Source organism: Haliotis rubra, unplaced genomic scaffold (assembly GCF_003918875.1).
Source record: "Haliotis rubra isolate DU_JTF1 unplaced genomic scaffold, ASM391887v1 Scf51, whole genome shotgun sequence".
NCBI lineage: Eukaryota > Metazoa > Mollusca > Gastropoda > Lepetellida > Haliotidae > Haliotis > Haliotis rubra.
Window position 1 is genome coordinate 2,214,652 of NW_025767202.1, and position 18,408 is coordinate 2,233,059.

Sequence of the window (18,408 nt, forward strand, 5' to 3'; positions counted from 1 at the left end):
GTGTCTCTTTGTTAGTGATGGTTGTGTGTGTGTCTTTGTTAGTGATGGTTGCGTGTGTGTGGTTTGTGAGTGATGGTTGTGTGTGTTGTTTGTTAGTGATGGTTGTGTGTGTTGTTTGTTAGTGATGGTTGTGTGTGCTGTTTGTTAGTGATGGTTGTGTGTGTTGTTTGTTAGTGATGGTTGTGTGTGTCTCTTTGTTAGTGATGGTTGTGTGTGTTGTTTTGTGAGTGATGATTGTGTGTGTTGTTTGTTAGTGATGGTTGTGTGTGTCTTTGTTAGTGATGGTTGTGTGTGTGTTGTTCTGAGTGATGATTGATTGTGTGTGTTGTTTTGTTAGTGACGATTGTGTGTGTTGTTTGTTAGTGATGGTTGTGTGTGTTGTTTGTGAGTGATGATTGTTAGTGATGGTTGTGTGTGTCTTTGTTAGTGATGGTTGTGGTTTTGTCTCTTTGTTAGTGATGGTTGTGTGTGTCTTTGTTAGTGATGGCTGTGAGTGATGGTTGTGTGTGTTGTTTGTTAATGATGGTTGTGTGTGATGATTTTGACCGATGGTTGTGCGCGATGGTTGCGATTGATGGTTGTGATGGTCATGAATGATGGTTGTGAATGATGGTCGTAAATGTGGTTGTGAGCGATGGTGGTAAGTTTTGGTTGGTTGTAAATGATGGGTTGTAAAATGATGTTGGTTGTGATGGTGGTAGTGATGGTTGCGATGGTTGTCAGTGATCCTTGTGAGTGATGGTTGTTTGTGGTGGTTGTGGTGGTCCTCGTAACCCTCCATTCTTAAAAATAATGTGCCTCGGCCCCTCTGGGACCTAGGCTCCATTATTATTCAGAAATGGAGAGTTACTCGGAGATTACCCTCTACATAACTGTTAGTGTTGTAATCAGCTGTTGAAATATAATGCATCCCATACCATGCGTTTACAAAGTCATAATCTTGTGCACGACTATACGATGTCTGTGTTCTACGTCCGTGTATAGTCTACCATGGAAACCCTGAAACTAATATACCCAATGTAGCCTATAACAGTCAAGACTATAGGTGGCAAGTATAGAATACCACAGTTTCAGGCTGAAATGAAGAACGTCTCTGGATACCTTGTATTATAATTTTCATGAAAATAAATTCGAAATTGTTTCTTTTTCTTTACAATGTGTTCATTTGAGAGGCTAGATGTTAGTCTAGTCGCTGCTGTATTGTAGTATATCCACAGACGTCATACCAGGCAAAGGCGTAGATAAACACTACTACTGGGAGACCCCGAATCCCGGGTGTACTCTGTGTAATCACACATCCTTGCTAATTCATCCGTGAGTCTATTCAGTGCACGGTCCCGCCCAAACACTTAAAGCATATCGTATTAAGATGCATTTACATAAACATTTTCACAGTAAGCAACAATTTTATGAGACCAGTTTTACGAGTTTGCAAGATGGAGATGAATTTGAATGTGAATTCAGGGACGTTTTGTACAATAAATGCGTTTCAGATATTTGAATAAAAATCCCACATGCAATTCATCTTAACACCGTCATACCCTTCTACTTACATATTAATGCACAAAGCATCACTATAACTGATATGTTTCGAGCAATATCACCAGCTAAGATAAAAGCTGAACCATCGAGACTTGGCATAATCCGTGTTCAGGGTTTCGGGAAGATAGTACCCCCATCTTTAGCATACTTACCAAAACGATCGGAAGTCCGTATGATTTGGAGGGTGACTGCCAATGGCTGAACGACATCATAATGAAGTTTTTACTCAAACCATGAGCCATGTGTGGGACCTTTCTCTTCATGTTGAAATATAATTGTATCAGACTGTTTCAAATTGCTGCCACCGAGATAACGGAACAATGTGGGACATGTGCCATATGCTTGCAAGTTTATGAAGGTTTATGCTAGCTCGCCTGTTTCCATACTGTTTCTCGGAAATGTATTATGAGCTGTACCAAATCACGGCGTGAAGCCATCAGCACCAAGCTTCTAACCTGCCCATTGTGCCACACTGCGAGTCCAGTGGAGGAGTCGGCGGACGAACCCACCTTTGTACTTCAGGACCTCGTGGACCAAAGGTAAGGGACCGTTAATAATTTATGGGGTGTGGGGGTGGGGGTGATGATTTTTATTGAGAAGCATATACACATGTACTAGGGGTTGTCAGCAATTGTTTACATAAAAATATTAAAAACGTATGCTTAAAAATTATGAGCAGGGTGTGTGTGTGTGTGTGTAGATTGTTTTGTAAACTGGATGATAAAAAGTTTAAATTTCAACGTCACATCGGCAGAAGTTGAGATGACATAAGAGTAGGTATCATCCTATGTATTGACAATTCCAGGCCATAAAAGCCGACAGGACCGACCTAAGATCACAGGGGAAGCAAAGGGTATCTCTTTCATCCATTGTGGCGTACTGTTGATGGCATCTTAAAACGCTTATTCCTGTCTGTAAGTATCATATTCACACATAGCGAGTGGTGAGTGATTGAAGGTGACCTTAGAGATTTTTCTGGGTTTCATCTTCTTTGTATTGTTTGGTAGAACGTTTCAGGGCTTGTTCTGGCCCCATCATCAGGTAGAACTGAAGTACAGTGTTCCACCTGATGATGGGGCCAGGACAAGCCCTGAAACGTTTTACCAAACAATACAAAGAAGATGAAACCCAGAAAAGTGTCTATGTTCAACAAATAGCATCTTCTAGATATTGTGTGGTAAGTGTATTGAGTATCTCTGATCCCTGCTAATGGTGGTTGTGTGTATCTTAATTAGGTCTTTTTAACGGTGATTCATACCTACTGAATGTCGCCCTGTTCAACACATACCATACCTCTAATGCAGAAGGACTGACATCATTTGACACCATTCTCGGATAGCAGTAGGGGTTGACACGCGGTGCAAATGGCATGCGGCATTGTCACAAATCAAACGCAAACGCATGCCGGGCACTTTTGACTTATAATACAATGATATTTTGATAGTATCATGTCATGCAACCTAAGCGTACACAGTGTGAATCATATTTCATTTTGGAGTGGTTTACATATTAAATGCAATCATACACAGAAACCAACGCAACTTCTGCCTTTCAGACACACAGTAAAGACACAAGGGAGAAACCCCAGGACCTGAGGCGGCTCCAGGGAGACGTAGGAAGATCAGTTGCGACCAACACAAGGAGGAGACTGTGACATTCACTTGTTCAGATTGCAGGACAACAGTTTGTCAAACATGCTGCATGGCCCACCACAGTAAATGTGTCTCAGTCGTCAGCACAGAGTCCCAGATGTGCACAGTGAAGTCACAACTGAGAAGGATGAAAGAAAATATATTACAAAGACAAGAAGAAATAAAGGAAAACTTGGGAAAAAAGAAGTCCAAAGCAAATGAAGAGACTGCGAGGTATTTACAACTTGAATCAGACATTCGGGCATTAAGTCACAAAGCAGTAGAAATGATCAAAAGCAAAGAAAATATACTCGTTAAGGAACTAAAATCAATATCTGAAAAACATGTTAGACAATTACAAGCTGATATATCATCGGATGAGACGTCAGTGGCAAGGTGCCAGCAACAGGTTGAGCGGATAGACCAAGTCTTACAGTCTGAGAGTGACATGGATGTGTGTACGTTGTATCAGGATTGTGAGGCCGATGATGCTGTTGCAGATGCAGATCTGAGGGACGAGGACAGAATAGCCAAGATTACACTGAGACTGGACACGGGTCAGCTGTTTAAAGCACTGGTCGCTCTACAGCTGGGTGAGATAGACGTCCTTTATGAGAGGATGCTGGACCTGAAGGCTGGTGCTGAAACACAGGGCACCAGTCACGTGTTGGAGCTGAAGGCTGGTGCTGAAACACAGGGCACACCTCACACGTTGAACCTGAAGGCTGGTGCTGAAACACAGGGCACACCTCACACGTTGAACCTGAAGGCTGGTGCTGAAACACAGGGCACCAGTCACGTGTTGGAGCTGAAGGCTGGTGCTGAAACACAGGGCACACCTCTCACGTTGAACCTGAAGGCTGGTGCTGAAACACAGGGCACACCTCACACGCTGAACCTGAAGGCTTGTGCTGAAACACAGGGCACACCTCACACGTTGAGCCTGAAGGCTTGTGCTGAAACACAGGGCACCAGTCACGTGTTTGACCTGAAGGCTGGTGCTGAAACACAGGGCACACCTCTCACGTTGAACATGAAGGCTGGTGCTGAAACACAGGGCACACCTCACACGTTGAACCTGAAGGCTGGTGCTGAAACACAGGGCACACCTCTCACGTTGAACCTGAAGGCTGGTGCTGAAACACAGGGCACACCTCACACGTTGAACCTGAAGGCTCGTCCTGAAACACAGGGCACCAGTCACGTGTTGGACCTGAAGGCTACTTCTGAAGTACAGGGCTCTAGTAACGTACTGGACCTGAAGGCTACTCCTGTGCTACTGGAAACCATCAACGTCAGAACAGCGGAGGATAGAAATAAAGCCCTACTCATAGACGTGATAGTGATGATTGTAAATGACACTGACATTGTGATCATTACAGACTACAGCAACAAGAATGTCAAGTCCTTCTACAACAGAAACGACAAGCCCTGTTACAATAGGCTTAGCCTGGATAGTGACCCCTGGAGTCTGACTCAGCTGACGTCCAACCAGATAGCTGTGACTGTCCCGAAAATCAAACAGATTGTAATAGCAGACGCGAGTCCAGACATGGCGCGGCTGTCAACCATCTCAACAAGCAAACAGTACCGGGGTATAACTGCTCTCACGTCATCAACAGTAGCAGTGAGCACCACGTCGCCACCCGGCGTTGACGTCCTCGATAGTGAAGGGAACGTGTTGAGGTCAACCAGCCTAATGCACCATAGTCCGAGCATCTTGAAGTACCCGTATTTCCTCTCCCTTACAAACACAGGAAACATTTTGGTGTCTGACTCTGGAACCAAATATGTCTTGTGTCTGAAACCCGACGGAGATATCGTGTTCACCTCCATCCCGACTGGAGACAGCTCACGTCATGGTCCCCAAGGTGTCACCACCACCATTACTGGTGATATCCTGGTGACGTACTTTGATCTCAACAGCGTTGTCCATCTGACCGAGACGGGCCAGTTTGTGAAGACGTTACTCACAGAACGACACGACATTGACAAACCACGCGGGCTTTGTGTAGGTGGTCAAGGTCGTGTGTATATTTGTAACTCGTTTAAAGGTCAGATCAAGGTGTTTAAGTGTTAGAATATAAAAAAAAGATTTACAAACACTTTTATCATTTGACAAATCGTTCACTCTTTCAGCGAGTGGCAGAACAAATTCAAAAGTAATATAATACATACAGTCACTGTGATTATAGCAATAAAGAGAGAAAAATGGTGGTAATATTCACCCCTCAGTAACAGTAATCCAGCCTGGAAGAAAGGGCAAGGCAGAGACTATCCAGGGTATATATACTAGTAATCATCACATACAATGCTTGTCTTCTGTTGTGAGCCGAGAGGCAAGAGCCAGCTTCCCGTATATACACCAGATGCTAGAGATTTCTACATACACGCAGAATATTCTGGAATAAGCTCCTTGCAACACTTTCCAGATCATTCCGTCTGAAGTTAGTACAAGTGTTAGTATAGCACAATGCCCCTAACTGAATCTACCCGTACAATGAATAACAGTTGGAACATTGCTACACAACGTACAACCTGCTTCATAACAATATTGAATGTTTCTCTCTGGCCTTGTTGTAAGTAGTTTTATATTTGTAATTGTAAAACATTGAGTCCCAGAAGCTACGAAGCTCGAGAATAATGAGTCTGTGTTAACTGTACTCTGTTTCCTTGAGAGACAAGGAAAGGTGTGTACATATCGGAACGAGGATTAACCTGGCACCCGTCTTTCCAAACTACTGACATTTTCCCAAGGCAAGGAAATCCCACCTACTGAAGACCCGTCTTGGGAAGATGCACTTCTGTATGAACAGTCTTGTTATTGAAATGATCTTTTCACCTCATATTAAAAATAACTTTCGACCGTGTGTATTCTGGTCTTCATATGGCATTATTTAAAACTTTAAAGAGGTATGTAAGTCAATGTATTATACATTATCTTCTTGGAAATGACAGCTACCGCTGGGATGCTTTCTTATAATCAGGTAGTTAAATTTATCAGGTGGAAATGAAATTTAATTGACGCAGCCTACGCAAGCACATGCACATCAAACAGTTTTATGGTTCTAGAATATACCCCCTTTATGTACGATGTGGCAAATCATGTATTGTCCATATTGCGTGGGGTTGAGTACTTAGCATATATAGTGAAAATCTATTTTTTTCTAATGATGACTGCTGAAGTGTTGAGACAAGCAGTTAGGTGTGAGCTACCGATGGTGTACCTGATGACAACCTGTGGTCGATCTTCAACAGATTTGAAGATGGGGATGTGTTGTGGATGTTTTGACAATAGAGCCTTTTTGACGATTCTGAGTGAGTGAGTGAGTGAGTGAGTTTAGTTGTACTCCGCACTCAGCAACATTCCAGCTATATGGCGGCGGTCTGTAAATAATCGAGTCTGGTCCAGACAATCCAGTGATCAACAGCATGAGCATCGATCTGCGCAACTGGGCTACAGTGGCATGTGTCAACCAAGTAAGCGAGCCTGACCACCCGATCCCATTAGTCGCCTCTTACGACAAGCATGGGTTACTGAAGGCCAATCTTCTAACCCGGATCTTCACGGGTGTTTGACGATTCTGAACGTATCATGATATGATGTGAGCATCAAATACTGACGACACCAGGTGTTCACCCATCCAAATACACATCCCAAACACCAAAATCATCAAAACAAAAACCACTCGAGGAAATGTGTTAATATATAACCCCAATAGAGGACATTAGGCAAAAGCAGGTCAATTCTTAACCTAAGCTGGTTGCCTGGTTTGTTGTTTTACACCGCACTCAGCAATATTCCAGCTATATGACGGCGGTCTGTATATAATCGAGTCTGGGCCGACAATCCAGTGATCCACGGCATGAGCACAGATCTACGCAATTGGGACACGATGACATGTGTCAACCAAGTCAGCAAGCCTGGCTTCCTGATCGCCTCTTACGACAAGCATGGGTTGCTGAAGACCAATTCTTATTTGGATCCGAAGTAATAGTCGATGGTCTATAATTCCCAAGTCTCATCGATTGCACAGGATTGTAAGGTGGATCTGTTCGAGTGACATGGTGGAGTACGACTATTTGCTTTCTCCTGGCTGGCCAATTGTGGCTTTGTCCTCACACACATCAAGTCATGATCTTATTTCATAAACAAAGCAACTCTTTTTTACCACCGGGGCCATTGAACAAAAATTGGTAAATATAAAGTTGATTTTTGAAAGTGCAAAAGTTGTTACAGTATTTCTGCATTGTTGAAGAACTTGTGGCGTGGAACGTTAAATTGACATGCGAATTTGACACGAACCAGAAACCAACATCCCAAATCAAGGATTGTTCACATCTGATAATTCTGCAAGGTCGGGATGTTTCACACAGTTATTTCTGTCCTTTCTGAATGGCGAAACAATGACAATGACAATGACAGTGAGAAACGAGTCCACATTATCTGACGAAACAAATTATATCGGACACAAAAGGAAAAGTAGCATTGTAAAATGTAATTGCTGTTATTAACACCAGGTTTTCTCGAAGATGGAGCATCCGCTACTCTCACACCATGCATGTTTGTGTTTTCTTTTTTGATTGTCTGCTTCAATGCATGAGGGTGTGCCAGGTAATTATTGTAATTACTCCTGTACACGTGTGTTAGTTAATCGCAAACTGTTTCCACGTGCATCGTTCCGTAATGAACTGAGTAACCCGAGACGACTGGGGATATTAGTCACAGTGGTTCGAATCGTTGTTTCGACAATAATTTTTAAAAATAAAAATCTAGACTTTTGCAACTGTATATTGTTTTTATATGCTATGAGTAACATACATTTCAAATTTGAACGAAATCGGCGAAGAAAATTTAGAAAATTCTCCCGCTACACTTATATAAAATACACCATCCACATTTACTCTTTATATCAAGTACCAGTATCTTTTAGAAATCTGGGATTTCTTTATTCAGTTCATGAATTTTATTTTGTAAGACTAAGCTTTGTATTTAGGTGTCCTCGCTTGGTCTTAATTGTCTTAGAGACATATTTTGGCTGTACATAGACCGCTAAGGAGCATTTCTCCCAAATTTCCCTAGCCTAGATGGTTTACTCCCAAAAGTTAGACGTCCCAAAAGTCAGACATCCCAATTGTCAGACAAATCAATCAGGCGTGACTGTGATAACAACCTAGTCTTACCCACTGATATAATGAACCTGTCCCATGCACTAGCGAGATGGTTTTCACATTTGTACAGAAATACTTTGATCAGAATACTAATGTTGACTGGCCCTATGGAGTGTCGAGTTAACCAACTCCCAGGATTGGTCACTCCCGACTTAATGTGTCGATTGTTACTTAATGTTACCTTGATGTCAGGAGCGCAGATACGCGACACTCTACAAGGCACTATTCATTAACAAACAAAAATACTTAAGGTAAATAAAACTCAAAACAACATATGGCATTAAATGTGTTTATGTCTACAGGGGTTTTCTTTACTCAGTGCATCAGGGCGCAGGGTTGGCAGAAGCTTGGACACCTGTAAATGAAATAATCGATGATACATCATTGTGTTCACATGCAGGATAGGAAACAAGATGTTTATATTTAATGGAGAACATCTAGATAATTAGCATGTGAACTTTGAAGGTAATACACCGATTTGTCAAATTTGTTGACACTCGTCGTACGGAGCCGACTCATTTGTTTATGACAACACTCATCTCTCACGTCTGACCACATCACAATGAGAATTCGTCGTGTGTTTAGTAGAAATAACCACTTCTGCCTATGGGAGATATGTTAAACAGATTAGACGACGTGACGAACAGTATTGCCACGTACAGGTGATATCTCCGTGTTGCTAGGATACCACCTGCTAGTTTACCTTCACAAGACCCGGGTATGGTGGTTAGCAACCGACTTCGAAACAAGACTGTGTGTCGGTGTCGGTGTCGCTGCCGTCACAGGTACCATTAGCGCTGTTACTGGTGCCGCAGACCCGCAGTCGCTGTCTCCGTATGACGCCCACACCACAGGTTACCGAGCAGCAGCCGTCATCCTGCCATTCATGCCAGTCTCCCCATTCTGGAAGTGTCGAAGTCAACTTATAAACACTGAGGAAATGTTTGCATTGAAATTTGCATTATTTTACTATAGGATATATAAATCTGCTTATTAGTAATGTACCACTACCTTCATATCTTAGCACACACACATACACACACGCTCGCACATACACACACACACACAAAGAAGATCGTTCAGGCCGTTTTAATAGTCCGCTTTCAATGCCATTAACGAGCCCTCTAGCTACTTCTTAAACGAAACCCAAGAAACCCATTAATTTGGGAGTAAAAGTTCGGAATGTCAGTTCGCATCTATTGCTAAGCTGTATGTTTCTAGCCTCTCTGTAGTAATTTAGATAATCCTCTTCTTGTCTTATCTTATAAGAATACATACCCGGACAAATAGCACGACTACCCTGTAATTGACCACGTGCCCAGACAAATGTAATGTCTGTCCTGTAATACACTACACGACTTGAAGAATTCCACAAAGACAATGAATAAACCACATACCGATATCGTTGTCATGGCTACCCTGCCATAGTATAAGTACATGGGCAAATGGCTGTAATTGATTCTATGCCTTGATAAGTATCATGGCTACCCTGTAATAGGTAAGACATTTGGAAAGCTGTGATTGTTTCATTTTCACTTTATACCTGTCTTGTCTATCTATCCTATAATAGACTAGAACAAGGGTCATTGCCACCCTATAATGTCCTACACACCTGTACAAATGTCATATCTACCCTGATTTGCTCTACACCTGGACCGCTGTCATGACTACCTATAATAGTCTACGTACCTGGACAAATTCCAACATTGCATTCCATTGACTCTGTTTGAACTTGCTCTTCATTGCACGTAGGGTCATTACTTGGACATGGCCTTGACCTTTCACGGGAGACGCAGCCAAGGCCACATGTAGTGGAGCAAGGTCCGAGAGCTGACCAGCTGGACCACTCTACAAATAATAACCCCAATACGTGATTTAGTGGAAATCAATACAAACCGATTAAACGTTCCAAGTTCACGAAAACAATTAGTCAGGAACTATAAACATATTCATGACGGTATTGCCAGGACTTTAAGGTCGTGATTCACAATTGGCACGCGCATGTTAATGAACGCGTTGTTTACCTATCAGGTGCTCTTTAATAACATATTCTTGAGCGTAAATAAAGCTAACGCTGGACCAGGGTTTGCTGAACATCGCCAACGCGATGTGTGAATGCTGCTAACAGGAATGGCGCCGAAAGAAGTTGCAAGACATTTTAATATTAATCGATATTATCTCTGTGGAGATATTCTGTTATCATTTGTCACTAGCCCGTCGTCCACGTGTGGCGCGTCGGCCAACATATTCGGTTGCTGCATCTACTGAATCATCAACAGCTTGAACGATTCTTGGATTGACACCAAATCGTGGCAGAGCCGTTTCCAACTGGCTGAAAGCATCCACAATTTTGTTCCAAGTCACTGTCAGGCATGCCTAACTAGACAGCATCTGAGATTCAGGTGAGTCCAAGTTCCATCTACATTCGTCCACGAGAACATTTGCGTTATTCAACCTTTTGGGTTAGAAGTGTAATAGTGGTAGGATTTGAGGCTATAAAACACTGCAGGTATCCTCCACATGCCAAGCATGAGATGGTACTACCTCCACGACTGGATCAGAACTAGCTCACCCAGCTCAGTTGAACCAATCCTTGGCTGACACTTGAAAACCCATCTAGAAGACAACCATCTGGTGTCTTCAACGCATGGCCACCACCTCCCTTGTATCAACGCAAATGGCTGTTTTTCATGACAGTGATAGAGTTAACCGAGTTGTTACAACACACTACTTGAAGAGCCTGGTGCTCTGATTCCTGTTAGCAGGTATGTTTTTGGTTAATGAATTTGTAAGGATTATAAAATAAGCAGACGAATGACCGAAATAGTATGTTGTTACTTTCACGATTTTCACCCCCTTTAAAGAGACACACATCCTTTTCCTTCTGCTGTAACCTTTCATCAGACATGGTTGGTACATAGCATGTATACAAGTGAGAGTTAAAGTGGCAGTCACATCGGCAATATTTTAGAAATGTTCTGATTCGTTGTCGTGATTGTTAAACAATAATAGTAACGCAAAACGTTTTCTGAGAAAATGTTTGAGAATATTTAGAAACCTATTACTCATTACTCATCAACACAAAAACGTAACGTCCAAAAGATAATCTGCATCTAGAACCAGACCTCTAACCCAGGAACTGTCTCGACGCGAGGTAGCTCTGCACGCTTCTGCATATATAGCCAAGCTCTACTGTACATTTCACATTTGATCTACACACGTTTTATAAAGAACAACAGATGCTTAGTTCGATTAATTAAAAGCACTGAAGGTCTCACATGGTGGCTTCAACAAGAAACAATACAGGAACCGGTGAATGATCTACGTCCTATTTATGCACACACGGCATAATTTGACACAACGTTAGTGATAAGGCTTAACAAATATTCTTAACAGAATCCTAAATTACCAGGCTGAGGATTAGTCCATGGTGTCCAGCTTTGGGGTGGTCTTGACCACGTAGTCCATGTTGGAGGCTGTGTCCACGTGGTCCATGTTGGCGGTGTTGACCACGTGGTCCATGTTGGAGGTGTTGACCACGTGGTCCATGTTGGCGGTGTTGACCACGTGGTCCATGTTGGAGGTGTTGACCACGTGGTCCATGTTGGAGGTGTTGACCACGTGGTCCATGTTGGAGGTGTTGACCACGTGGTCCATGTTGGCGGTGTTGACCACGTGGTCCATGTTGGCGGTGTTGACCACGTGGTCCATGTTGGAGGTGTTGACCACGTGGTCCATGTTGGCGGTGTTGACCACGTGGTCCATGTTGGAGGTGTTGACCACGTGGTCCATGTTAGTGGCGTTGTGGATGTTGTTGTGGTTGTTGGTGTTGTTGTGTGTGTTGGTGTTGGTGTTGGTGTTGTTGTTGGAGGCGTTGTTGTGGTTGTTGTTGGCATCTCTGGGGTTGTGGATGTTGTTGGAGGTGTCGTTCTTGTTGTCGTGAGTGTTGTTGTGGTTGTTGTTGGCATATCTGTCGTTGTGGTTGTTGGTTGTATCGTTGTGGTTGTGGTTGTCGTGGGTGCGGTTGTTGTTGTTGTTGGAGGTGTGGTTGTTGTTGGAGGTGTTGTGGTTGTTGTTGGTATTTCTGTTGTGGTTGTCGGGGGTGTTGTTGTTGTTGTTGGAGGTGTTGTTGTTGTCGGGGTTGTTGTTGTTGTTGTTGGGGGTGCGGTTGTGGTTGTTGGTATCTCTGTTGTTGTGGTTGTCGGGGGTGCGGTTGTGGTGGTTGTTGTTGGAGGTGTGTGGTTGTAGGGGTGTTGTTGTGGTTGTTGTTGGCATCTCTGTGGTTGTTGTTGGGGGTGTTGTGGTTGTCGGGGGTGTTGTTGTGGTTGTTGTTGGTATCTCTGTGGTTGTTGTTGGAGGTGTTGTTGTAGTTGTCGGTATCTCTGTTGTTGTGGTTGTTGTTGGTATCTCTGTGGTTGTTGTTGGTTGTTGGAGGTGTTGTGGTTGTCGGGGGTGTTGTTGTTGTTGTTGGTATCTCTGTTGTTGTTGTTGTCGGCGTTGCGGTGGTTGTCGGTTGTTGTTGTTGTTGGAGGTTGGCATCTCTGTGGTGGTTGTTGGAGGTGTTGTGGTGGTTGTCGGGGTGTTGTTGTGGTTGTTGGTATCTGGTGGTTGTTGTTGGTTGTTGTTGGCATCGGTGGTTGTTGTTGGAGGTTGTTGTTGGTGCGGTCTCTGTGGTTGTTGTTGGAGGCGTTGTTGTGGTTGTCGGGGGTGTTGTTGTGGTTGTTGCTGGTATCTCTGTCGTTGTGGACGTTGGGGGTGTCGTTGTGGTTGTGGATGTTGTGGGTGTTGTTGTAGTAGTTGTTGGAGGTGTTGTGGTTGATGTGGTTGCCGTTGTGGTTGTACACATAGGTGAGATACAGTTCACTGTTCTGTTTTCACTGGCGACGAATGGCAAACACATCCGGATATCATCCTGATGTTCCGTGTCACACATCCTTGTCCTTGTGTCCACCCTCTCCTGCATCCCACACGCCCCTGTACAGTCCCCCTGCACCCACTCTGTCCACTCCGTGATTCCTACACACAACATACACACATTAAGACAAAGTGAGGGATTTTAACGCCTCTTGAAACAGTATATTCAGCCACTGCGTGTCGGCCTGGCGGGGGAGTAATGCCCAAAACATTGCTCAAGGACGTTTACCTACTTTGATGAAAACCAACGAACACGGTGCTAAACCCTGGGGTATCCTAAGTACCATTACACAGTATAATGTGGTCAGACCCGCTGACTTGGTTGACACATCACGACCCAGCTGACCGATGCTCGTGGATTGTCTAGTCCAGACTCCGGCATTTACAGACCACCGTCATATAGCTATGATATTGCTGAGTGTGTCTTTCAACAACAAACAAACAACGCTGTAATGCGGCTCCTCAGAAAACCCGTCTTATGGGGGAGGTGGAGTAGCCAAGTGGTTAAACCGTTCGATAACCACGCCGAAGACCCGGGTTCGATTCCCCACATGGGTACAATGTGTGAAGCCCATTTCCGGTGTCTCCCGCCGTGATGTTGCTGGAATATTGCTAAAAGCGGTGTAAAACTAAAACTCACTCACTCTACGCTTATGAAGAAAATGTATGTATCCATGAAATGAGTGTTACAATAATGATAATACATATATCACTGACATCAGTGGTGAATGCAGCTTCACTTACTTCCATCATCGTCGATAATGGTAAACGTGAAGGTGTCTTCAGGCCCAGGGCTTCCGGTACTGGTAGTCAAGATCCTGATGTGAAAAGATTCCGTGCCCTCGAAAATCTGACAGACAAATCAACAATATTACAATTGATTCGTCAACCTTCATTGCACTGTTTTATTATGCAAATAGCAATTTCAGGATTGTCATCAGTAGATACAAACCCAGATATTGTGTAAATTGAACAGTGAAAAATGTTTGCAACCATCTCTTTTCAGCAATAGAATGAACCAGAATGGAGTTGTACAGGCTGTGACAACTTTGTTCTTACCATACAGTTCCTAACGACTATCTCTTAAACTCAATGGTTGCCCAGTAAAATCTCCTTTACCTCCTGTTCATAGTAACACCCTATGAACCAAGCAACACTACATTTACACACAGTGCTTCGTCATTTACGATCAGCTCTGGTGTGCTGGGACAAAGTCTAACCCGGAGTCTGAGAGAGGGGGAATTCATAGCAGATAGTTCTGTTCATTAGTGATGTGGTTTACACTCTGGACAGGGAATACATTATATTACAACGGTTGCGTCTAAAGCCTACATTCAGTAGTACGTCAGGTTGTGATGTGGTTTACACTCTGGACAGGGAATACATTATATTACAACGGTTTTGTCTAAAGTCTACATTCAGAAGTACGTCAGGTTGTGATGTGGTTTACACTCTGGACAGGGAATACATTATATTACAACGGTTTTGTCTAAAGTCTACATTCAGAAGTACGTCAGGTTGTGATGTGGTTTACACTCTGGACAGGGAATACATTATATTACAACGGTTGCGTCTAAAGTCTACATTCAGAAGTACGTCAGGTTGTGATGTGGTTTACACTCTGGACAGGGAATACATTATATTACAGCGGTTGCGTCTAAAGTCTACATTCAGAAGTACGTCAAGTTGTGATGTGGTTTACACTCTGGACAGGGAATACATTATATTACAACGGTTTTGTCTAAAGTCTACATTCAGAAGTACGTCAGGTTGTGATGTGGTTTACACTCTGGACAGGGAATACATTATATTACAACGGTTTTGTCTAAAGTCTACATTCAGAAGTACGTCAGGTTGTGATGTGGTTTACACTCTGGACAGGGAATACATTATATTACAACGGTTTTGTCTAAAGTCTACATTCAGAAGTACGTCAGGTTGTGATGTGGTTTACACTCTGGACAGGGAATACATTATATTACAACGGTTTTGTCTAAAGTCTACATTCAGAAGTACGTCAAGTTGTGATGTGGTTTACACCCTGGACAGGGAATACATTATATTACAACGGTTTTGTCTAAAGCCTACATCCAGTAGTACGTCAGGTTGTGATGTGGTTTACACTGTGGACAGGGAATACATTATATTACAACGGTTTTGTCTAATGCCTACATTCAGAAGTACGTCAAGTTGTGATGTGGTTTACACTCTGGACAGGGAATACATTATATTACAACGGTTTTGTCTAAAGTCTACATTCAGTAGTAGGTCAGGTTGTGATGTGGTAGAGGTCTTGTTTGATTAGTGGCGCATTTGAATCTAAACAAGGTGATCACAGATACAGTTACTTCTCTGTCTTTAGAGGTTCGGGACAATCTGATAAACTACAAGAAGCAAATTACTTAGATTCGGGGACATTCCCGTCATGCCTGACTGCTTCCTATTGCATAGCGATCAGAATTATTGCAACGGTGGTCAGTCAGAAAATTAGGCCACTAAGGTTAATTTAACCTTCAGTAATCCCAAGTGAGTTATTTAATTTTGATTCAATATCCTTCTTGAAGAAGAAATAGGAAATATTTATCATTCCGTCATTTTTGCAAAAATTGTTATGAAATGTGGTATTTGTTCAGACTCATGTTGGATTAATGAATGGCCCGGGTTTGTGCAAAATGTTTTAAATTACAATATTAATATAGCATTAACCATGCTCTCAAATTCTCTCAAAGATTTACAATGATGATATATCACTGAGCTGAGACGTGGCACTATTAGAAACGTCTTCCACTGCTGCTATAGCTTTACTTACTTCCGGTACTAATTACCGACAACTAGTTACATGACTGCTGTTCACAATGACCTCACCGAGTCGTCACTGATAGGTACGCTTATGGTGATGGCTGAGATGAAAGGCGGGAAGACTGCCGAGATGTTGCCTCCGGTCGCCACCGATGTCTCGACAATGTTGCTACTAGCAGGCACGGTTGTTTCGATTGTGTAATAAATCGTCGCAGGCTGAGCTAGTGAAGGTGCGAATCGTGAGACTGTGACTTCTAAGGGTCCGTCACCTTCGCTGATGAAGTTGGGGCCAGACATTATGTAAAATGCCGTGGTAGGAAAAAACAGCGCTGCAAATATTTCAATGGTGAATACAGTGTAAGAGATGTGTTGAGATTCTACACACGCTCTTAATTTTTTATGCAAAGACACGTTTAGATTAGGGTACGGGTGTGTTGGGGTGGGGTGGGGTGGGGGAACGCGGTGTGTGTGTGTGGAGTGATTTAGTCATTTAGGGATCTCCTACTCGTTGGGTGTTCAAACGACGACAGGGTACGTATAGGTATGCTTTTCCAAATGACGGTCTTTGAAATGTTCTAATTTTTCAGTACTTCGTCACTGAATGGATACACAATCCCTGAAACAGTGTTCCTAGTGTTCCTAACGATAATAAGTTAATCTAGTTTATGCATTATAATCTTTGTTTCAGAAACCTTGACATGGGTCCCGGGCAAAGCACTGAAGATGCGACTTTATAAATGAGTGAATCTGGGATTAGGAAAGGCCTTTCAGCCTTTTGCACACACAGGTTGTGGCTCTTCCCCAACTAAAATTCAACTTTAAATTATGAAAAGTAAGATTCATGAAGAATTATAATTCTTATCATATATCCTGGATTCAGATTGTGCCTGAGCGTCGCATTGTGTCCCATAGTCACAATCACTGGATTGTCTGGTTCAGACTAGATTTGTTTACAGACAACATCATACAGCTGTAATACCGCTGAAACCAATATCTGCTCATGATATAGTGCAATCGGCTCTGTTTCTGGAAGAGACTTCTTATGAATGTGGAAATGGTTTTGTTGCTTCTATCTAATCTTGTACAATATACAGAGGTAAATACACCCACCTGTGTGGACGTCCAGAGTCTGATTCAGCAGCAGCAACAGCAACAGCAGGTTCTTCCATCGTTGAAACACACCCGCCATCACTTGGACAGAACAGAAACGTTCTGCTGTAGTGTAAGATCATATAGCGCAATATAATTGGGACAAAATCAAATTTATTCTCAAAATATCCAACTCTATATGATCAAGCAGGTAATACAATGAGCATCTTATGATCACTTTGTTTTTGATACAAAGAAATATGTAACATATATTTAATTAAGAGTACTAATGATGTCCTACCTTCTCTTCTGCAAAAATGTCTTTACAATAGAAACGTGCAGTATATCTAAGTATTCCCATTATCAATCTCCGACTAATCCGTGTGTGATGAATGTTCCTTTACGTCAATGATAGCAGGTGTGCACAGATTAGAGGATAATGCAAGATTAAATGAATGGATTAGTCATGCTCTGGGATCAATACAATGGATTAGATACTTAAACATTATACACCCACAGTCTCCGAGGGTTGAAACATGGCGTTATGAGATGTACTCTTGTAACAAGTTAGAGGGTTTTGATATGCTATCTCCAAATGATCAGTTTTATTCTTTACTTAAAGGTCACATGCAACCCAAAAATCAAACATAATTCAAACACAATTATCACTTATTCATGACATATAATATACATTGCTGGTTATGAAAAAACATATAAACAAAATTATAAACGTACAATCGCAAATCAAAAGTGCAATATTGTGTACTTCGGTTTACTTCCCAAGAAACGAAGCAGCCGGGAAACCGAACCCAGTCAGAGCGGGTGGGTGTGCACTCAAGTGTAACGGCTGGTTCATTTGCAGATGCTCATTGTGTGTGTTTATATAGAGATGTTGGGTTTTGTAAATACATGCTCATTTTTTATGTATAACATTTTGCAATCAACAGACATCATAACATGTCATGTGTTCAAGTATCACACGTGCCTGTCTGTGTAATTACATAATGTGACAGAGGCCGAACTCGGGCCATAAATCAATGCATTTTGTTTATGGTGTATAGCCTGATTGGTGTTAAGTTCAAATTGCATGTGGTCAGTGATAGCAGCTGTGTATTGAATATTGTCATTAGCTGACAGGCAGGCAGACACGTTTGAACTCCGATTTCGCGCGGTTTTTTTCATCGCGTTATTTTCCAACTTTATAAGTTGAATTTGCATTTTTGACGATTTGTTTCTGTAAGTCCATACCGAAAGGTATCAG

At 42.5% G+C, this 18,408-nt stretch overlaps 2 protein-coding genes across 2 annotated transcripts; one reads left to right on the plus strand and one right to left on the minus strand.

Moving 5' to 3' along the window:
- Positions 1–1,945: 1,945 nt before the first annotated feature.
- On the plus strand, positions 1,946–5,882 carry LOC124292223 (mucin-22-like). The gene is made up of 2 exons (XM_046729277.1): positions 1,946–2,081; positions 3,098–5,882. The coding sequence occupies exon 2, from the start codon at positions 3,244–3,246 to the stop codon at positions 5,251–5,253; it is 2,010 nt and encodes a 669-aa protein (XP_046585233.1). The 5' UTR covers positions 1,946–2,081; positions 3,098–3,243; the 3' UTR covers positions 5,254–5,882.
- A 3,318-nt stretch (positions 5,883–9,200) lies between these two features.
- LOC124292198 (mucin-2-like) lies at positions 9,201–17,551 on the minus strand. The gene is made up of 7 exons (XM_046729251.1): positions 17,449–17,551; positions 17,169–17,249; positions 16,125–16,387; positions 14,004–14,109; positions 12,847–13,361; positions 10,035–10,193; positions 9,201–9,248 (listed from the first exon to the last, which is right to left on the minus strand). The coding sequence occupies exons 2-7, from the start codon at positions 17,245–17,247 to the stop codon at positions 9,201–9,203; spliced, it is 1,170 nt and encodes a 389-aa protein (XP_046585207.1). The 5' UTR covers positions 17,248–17,249; positions 17,449–17,551.
- Positions 17,552–18,408: the final 857 nt, after the last annotated feature.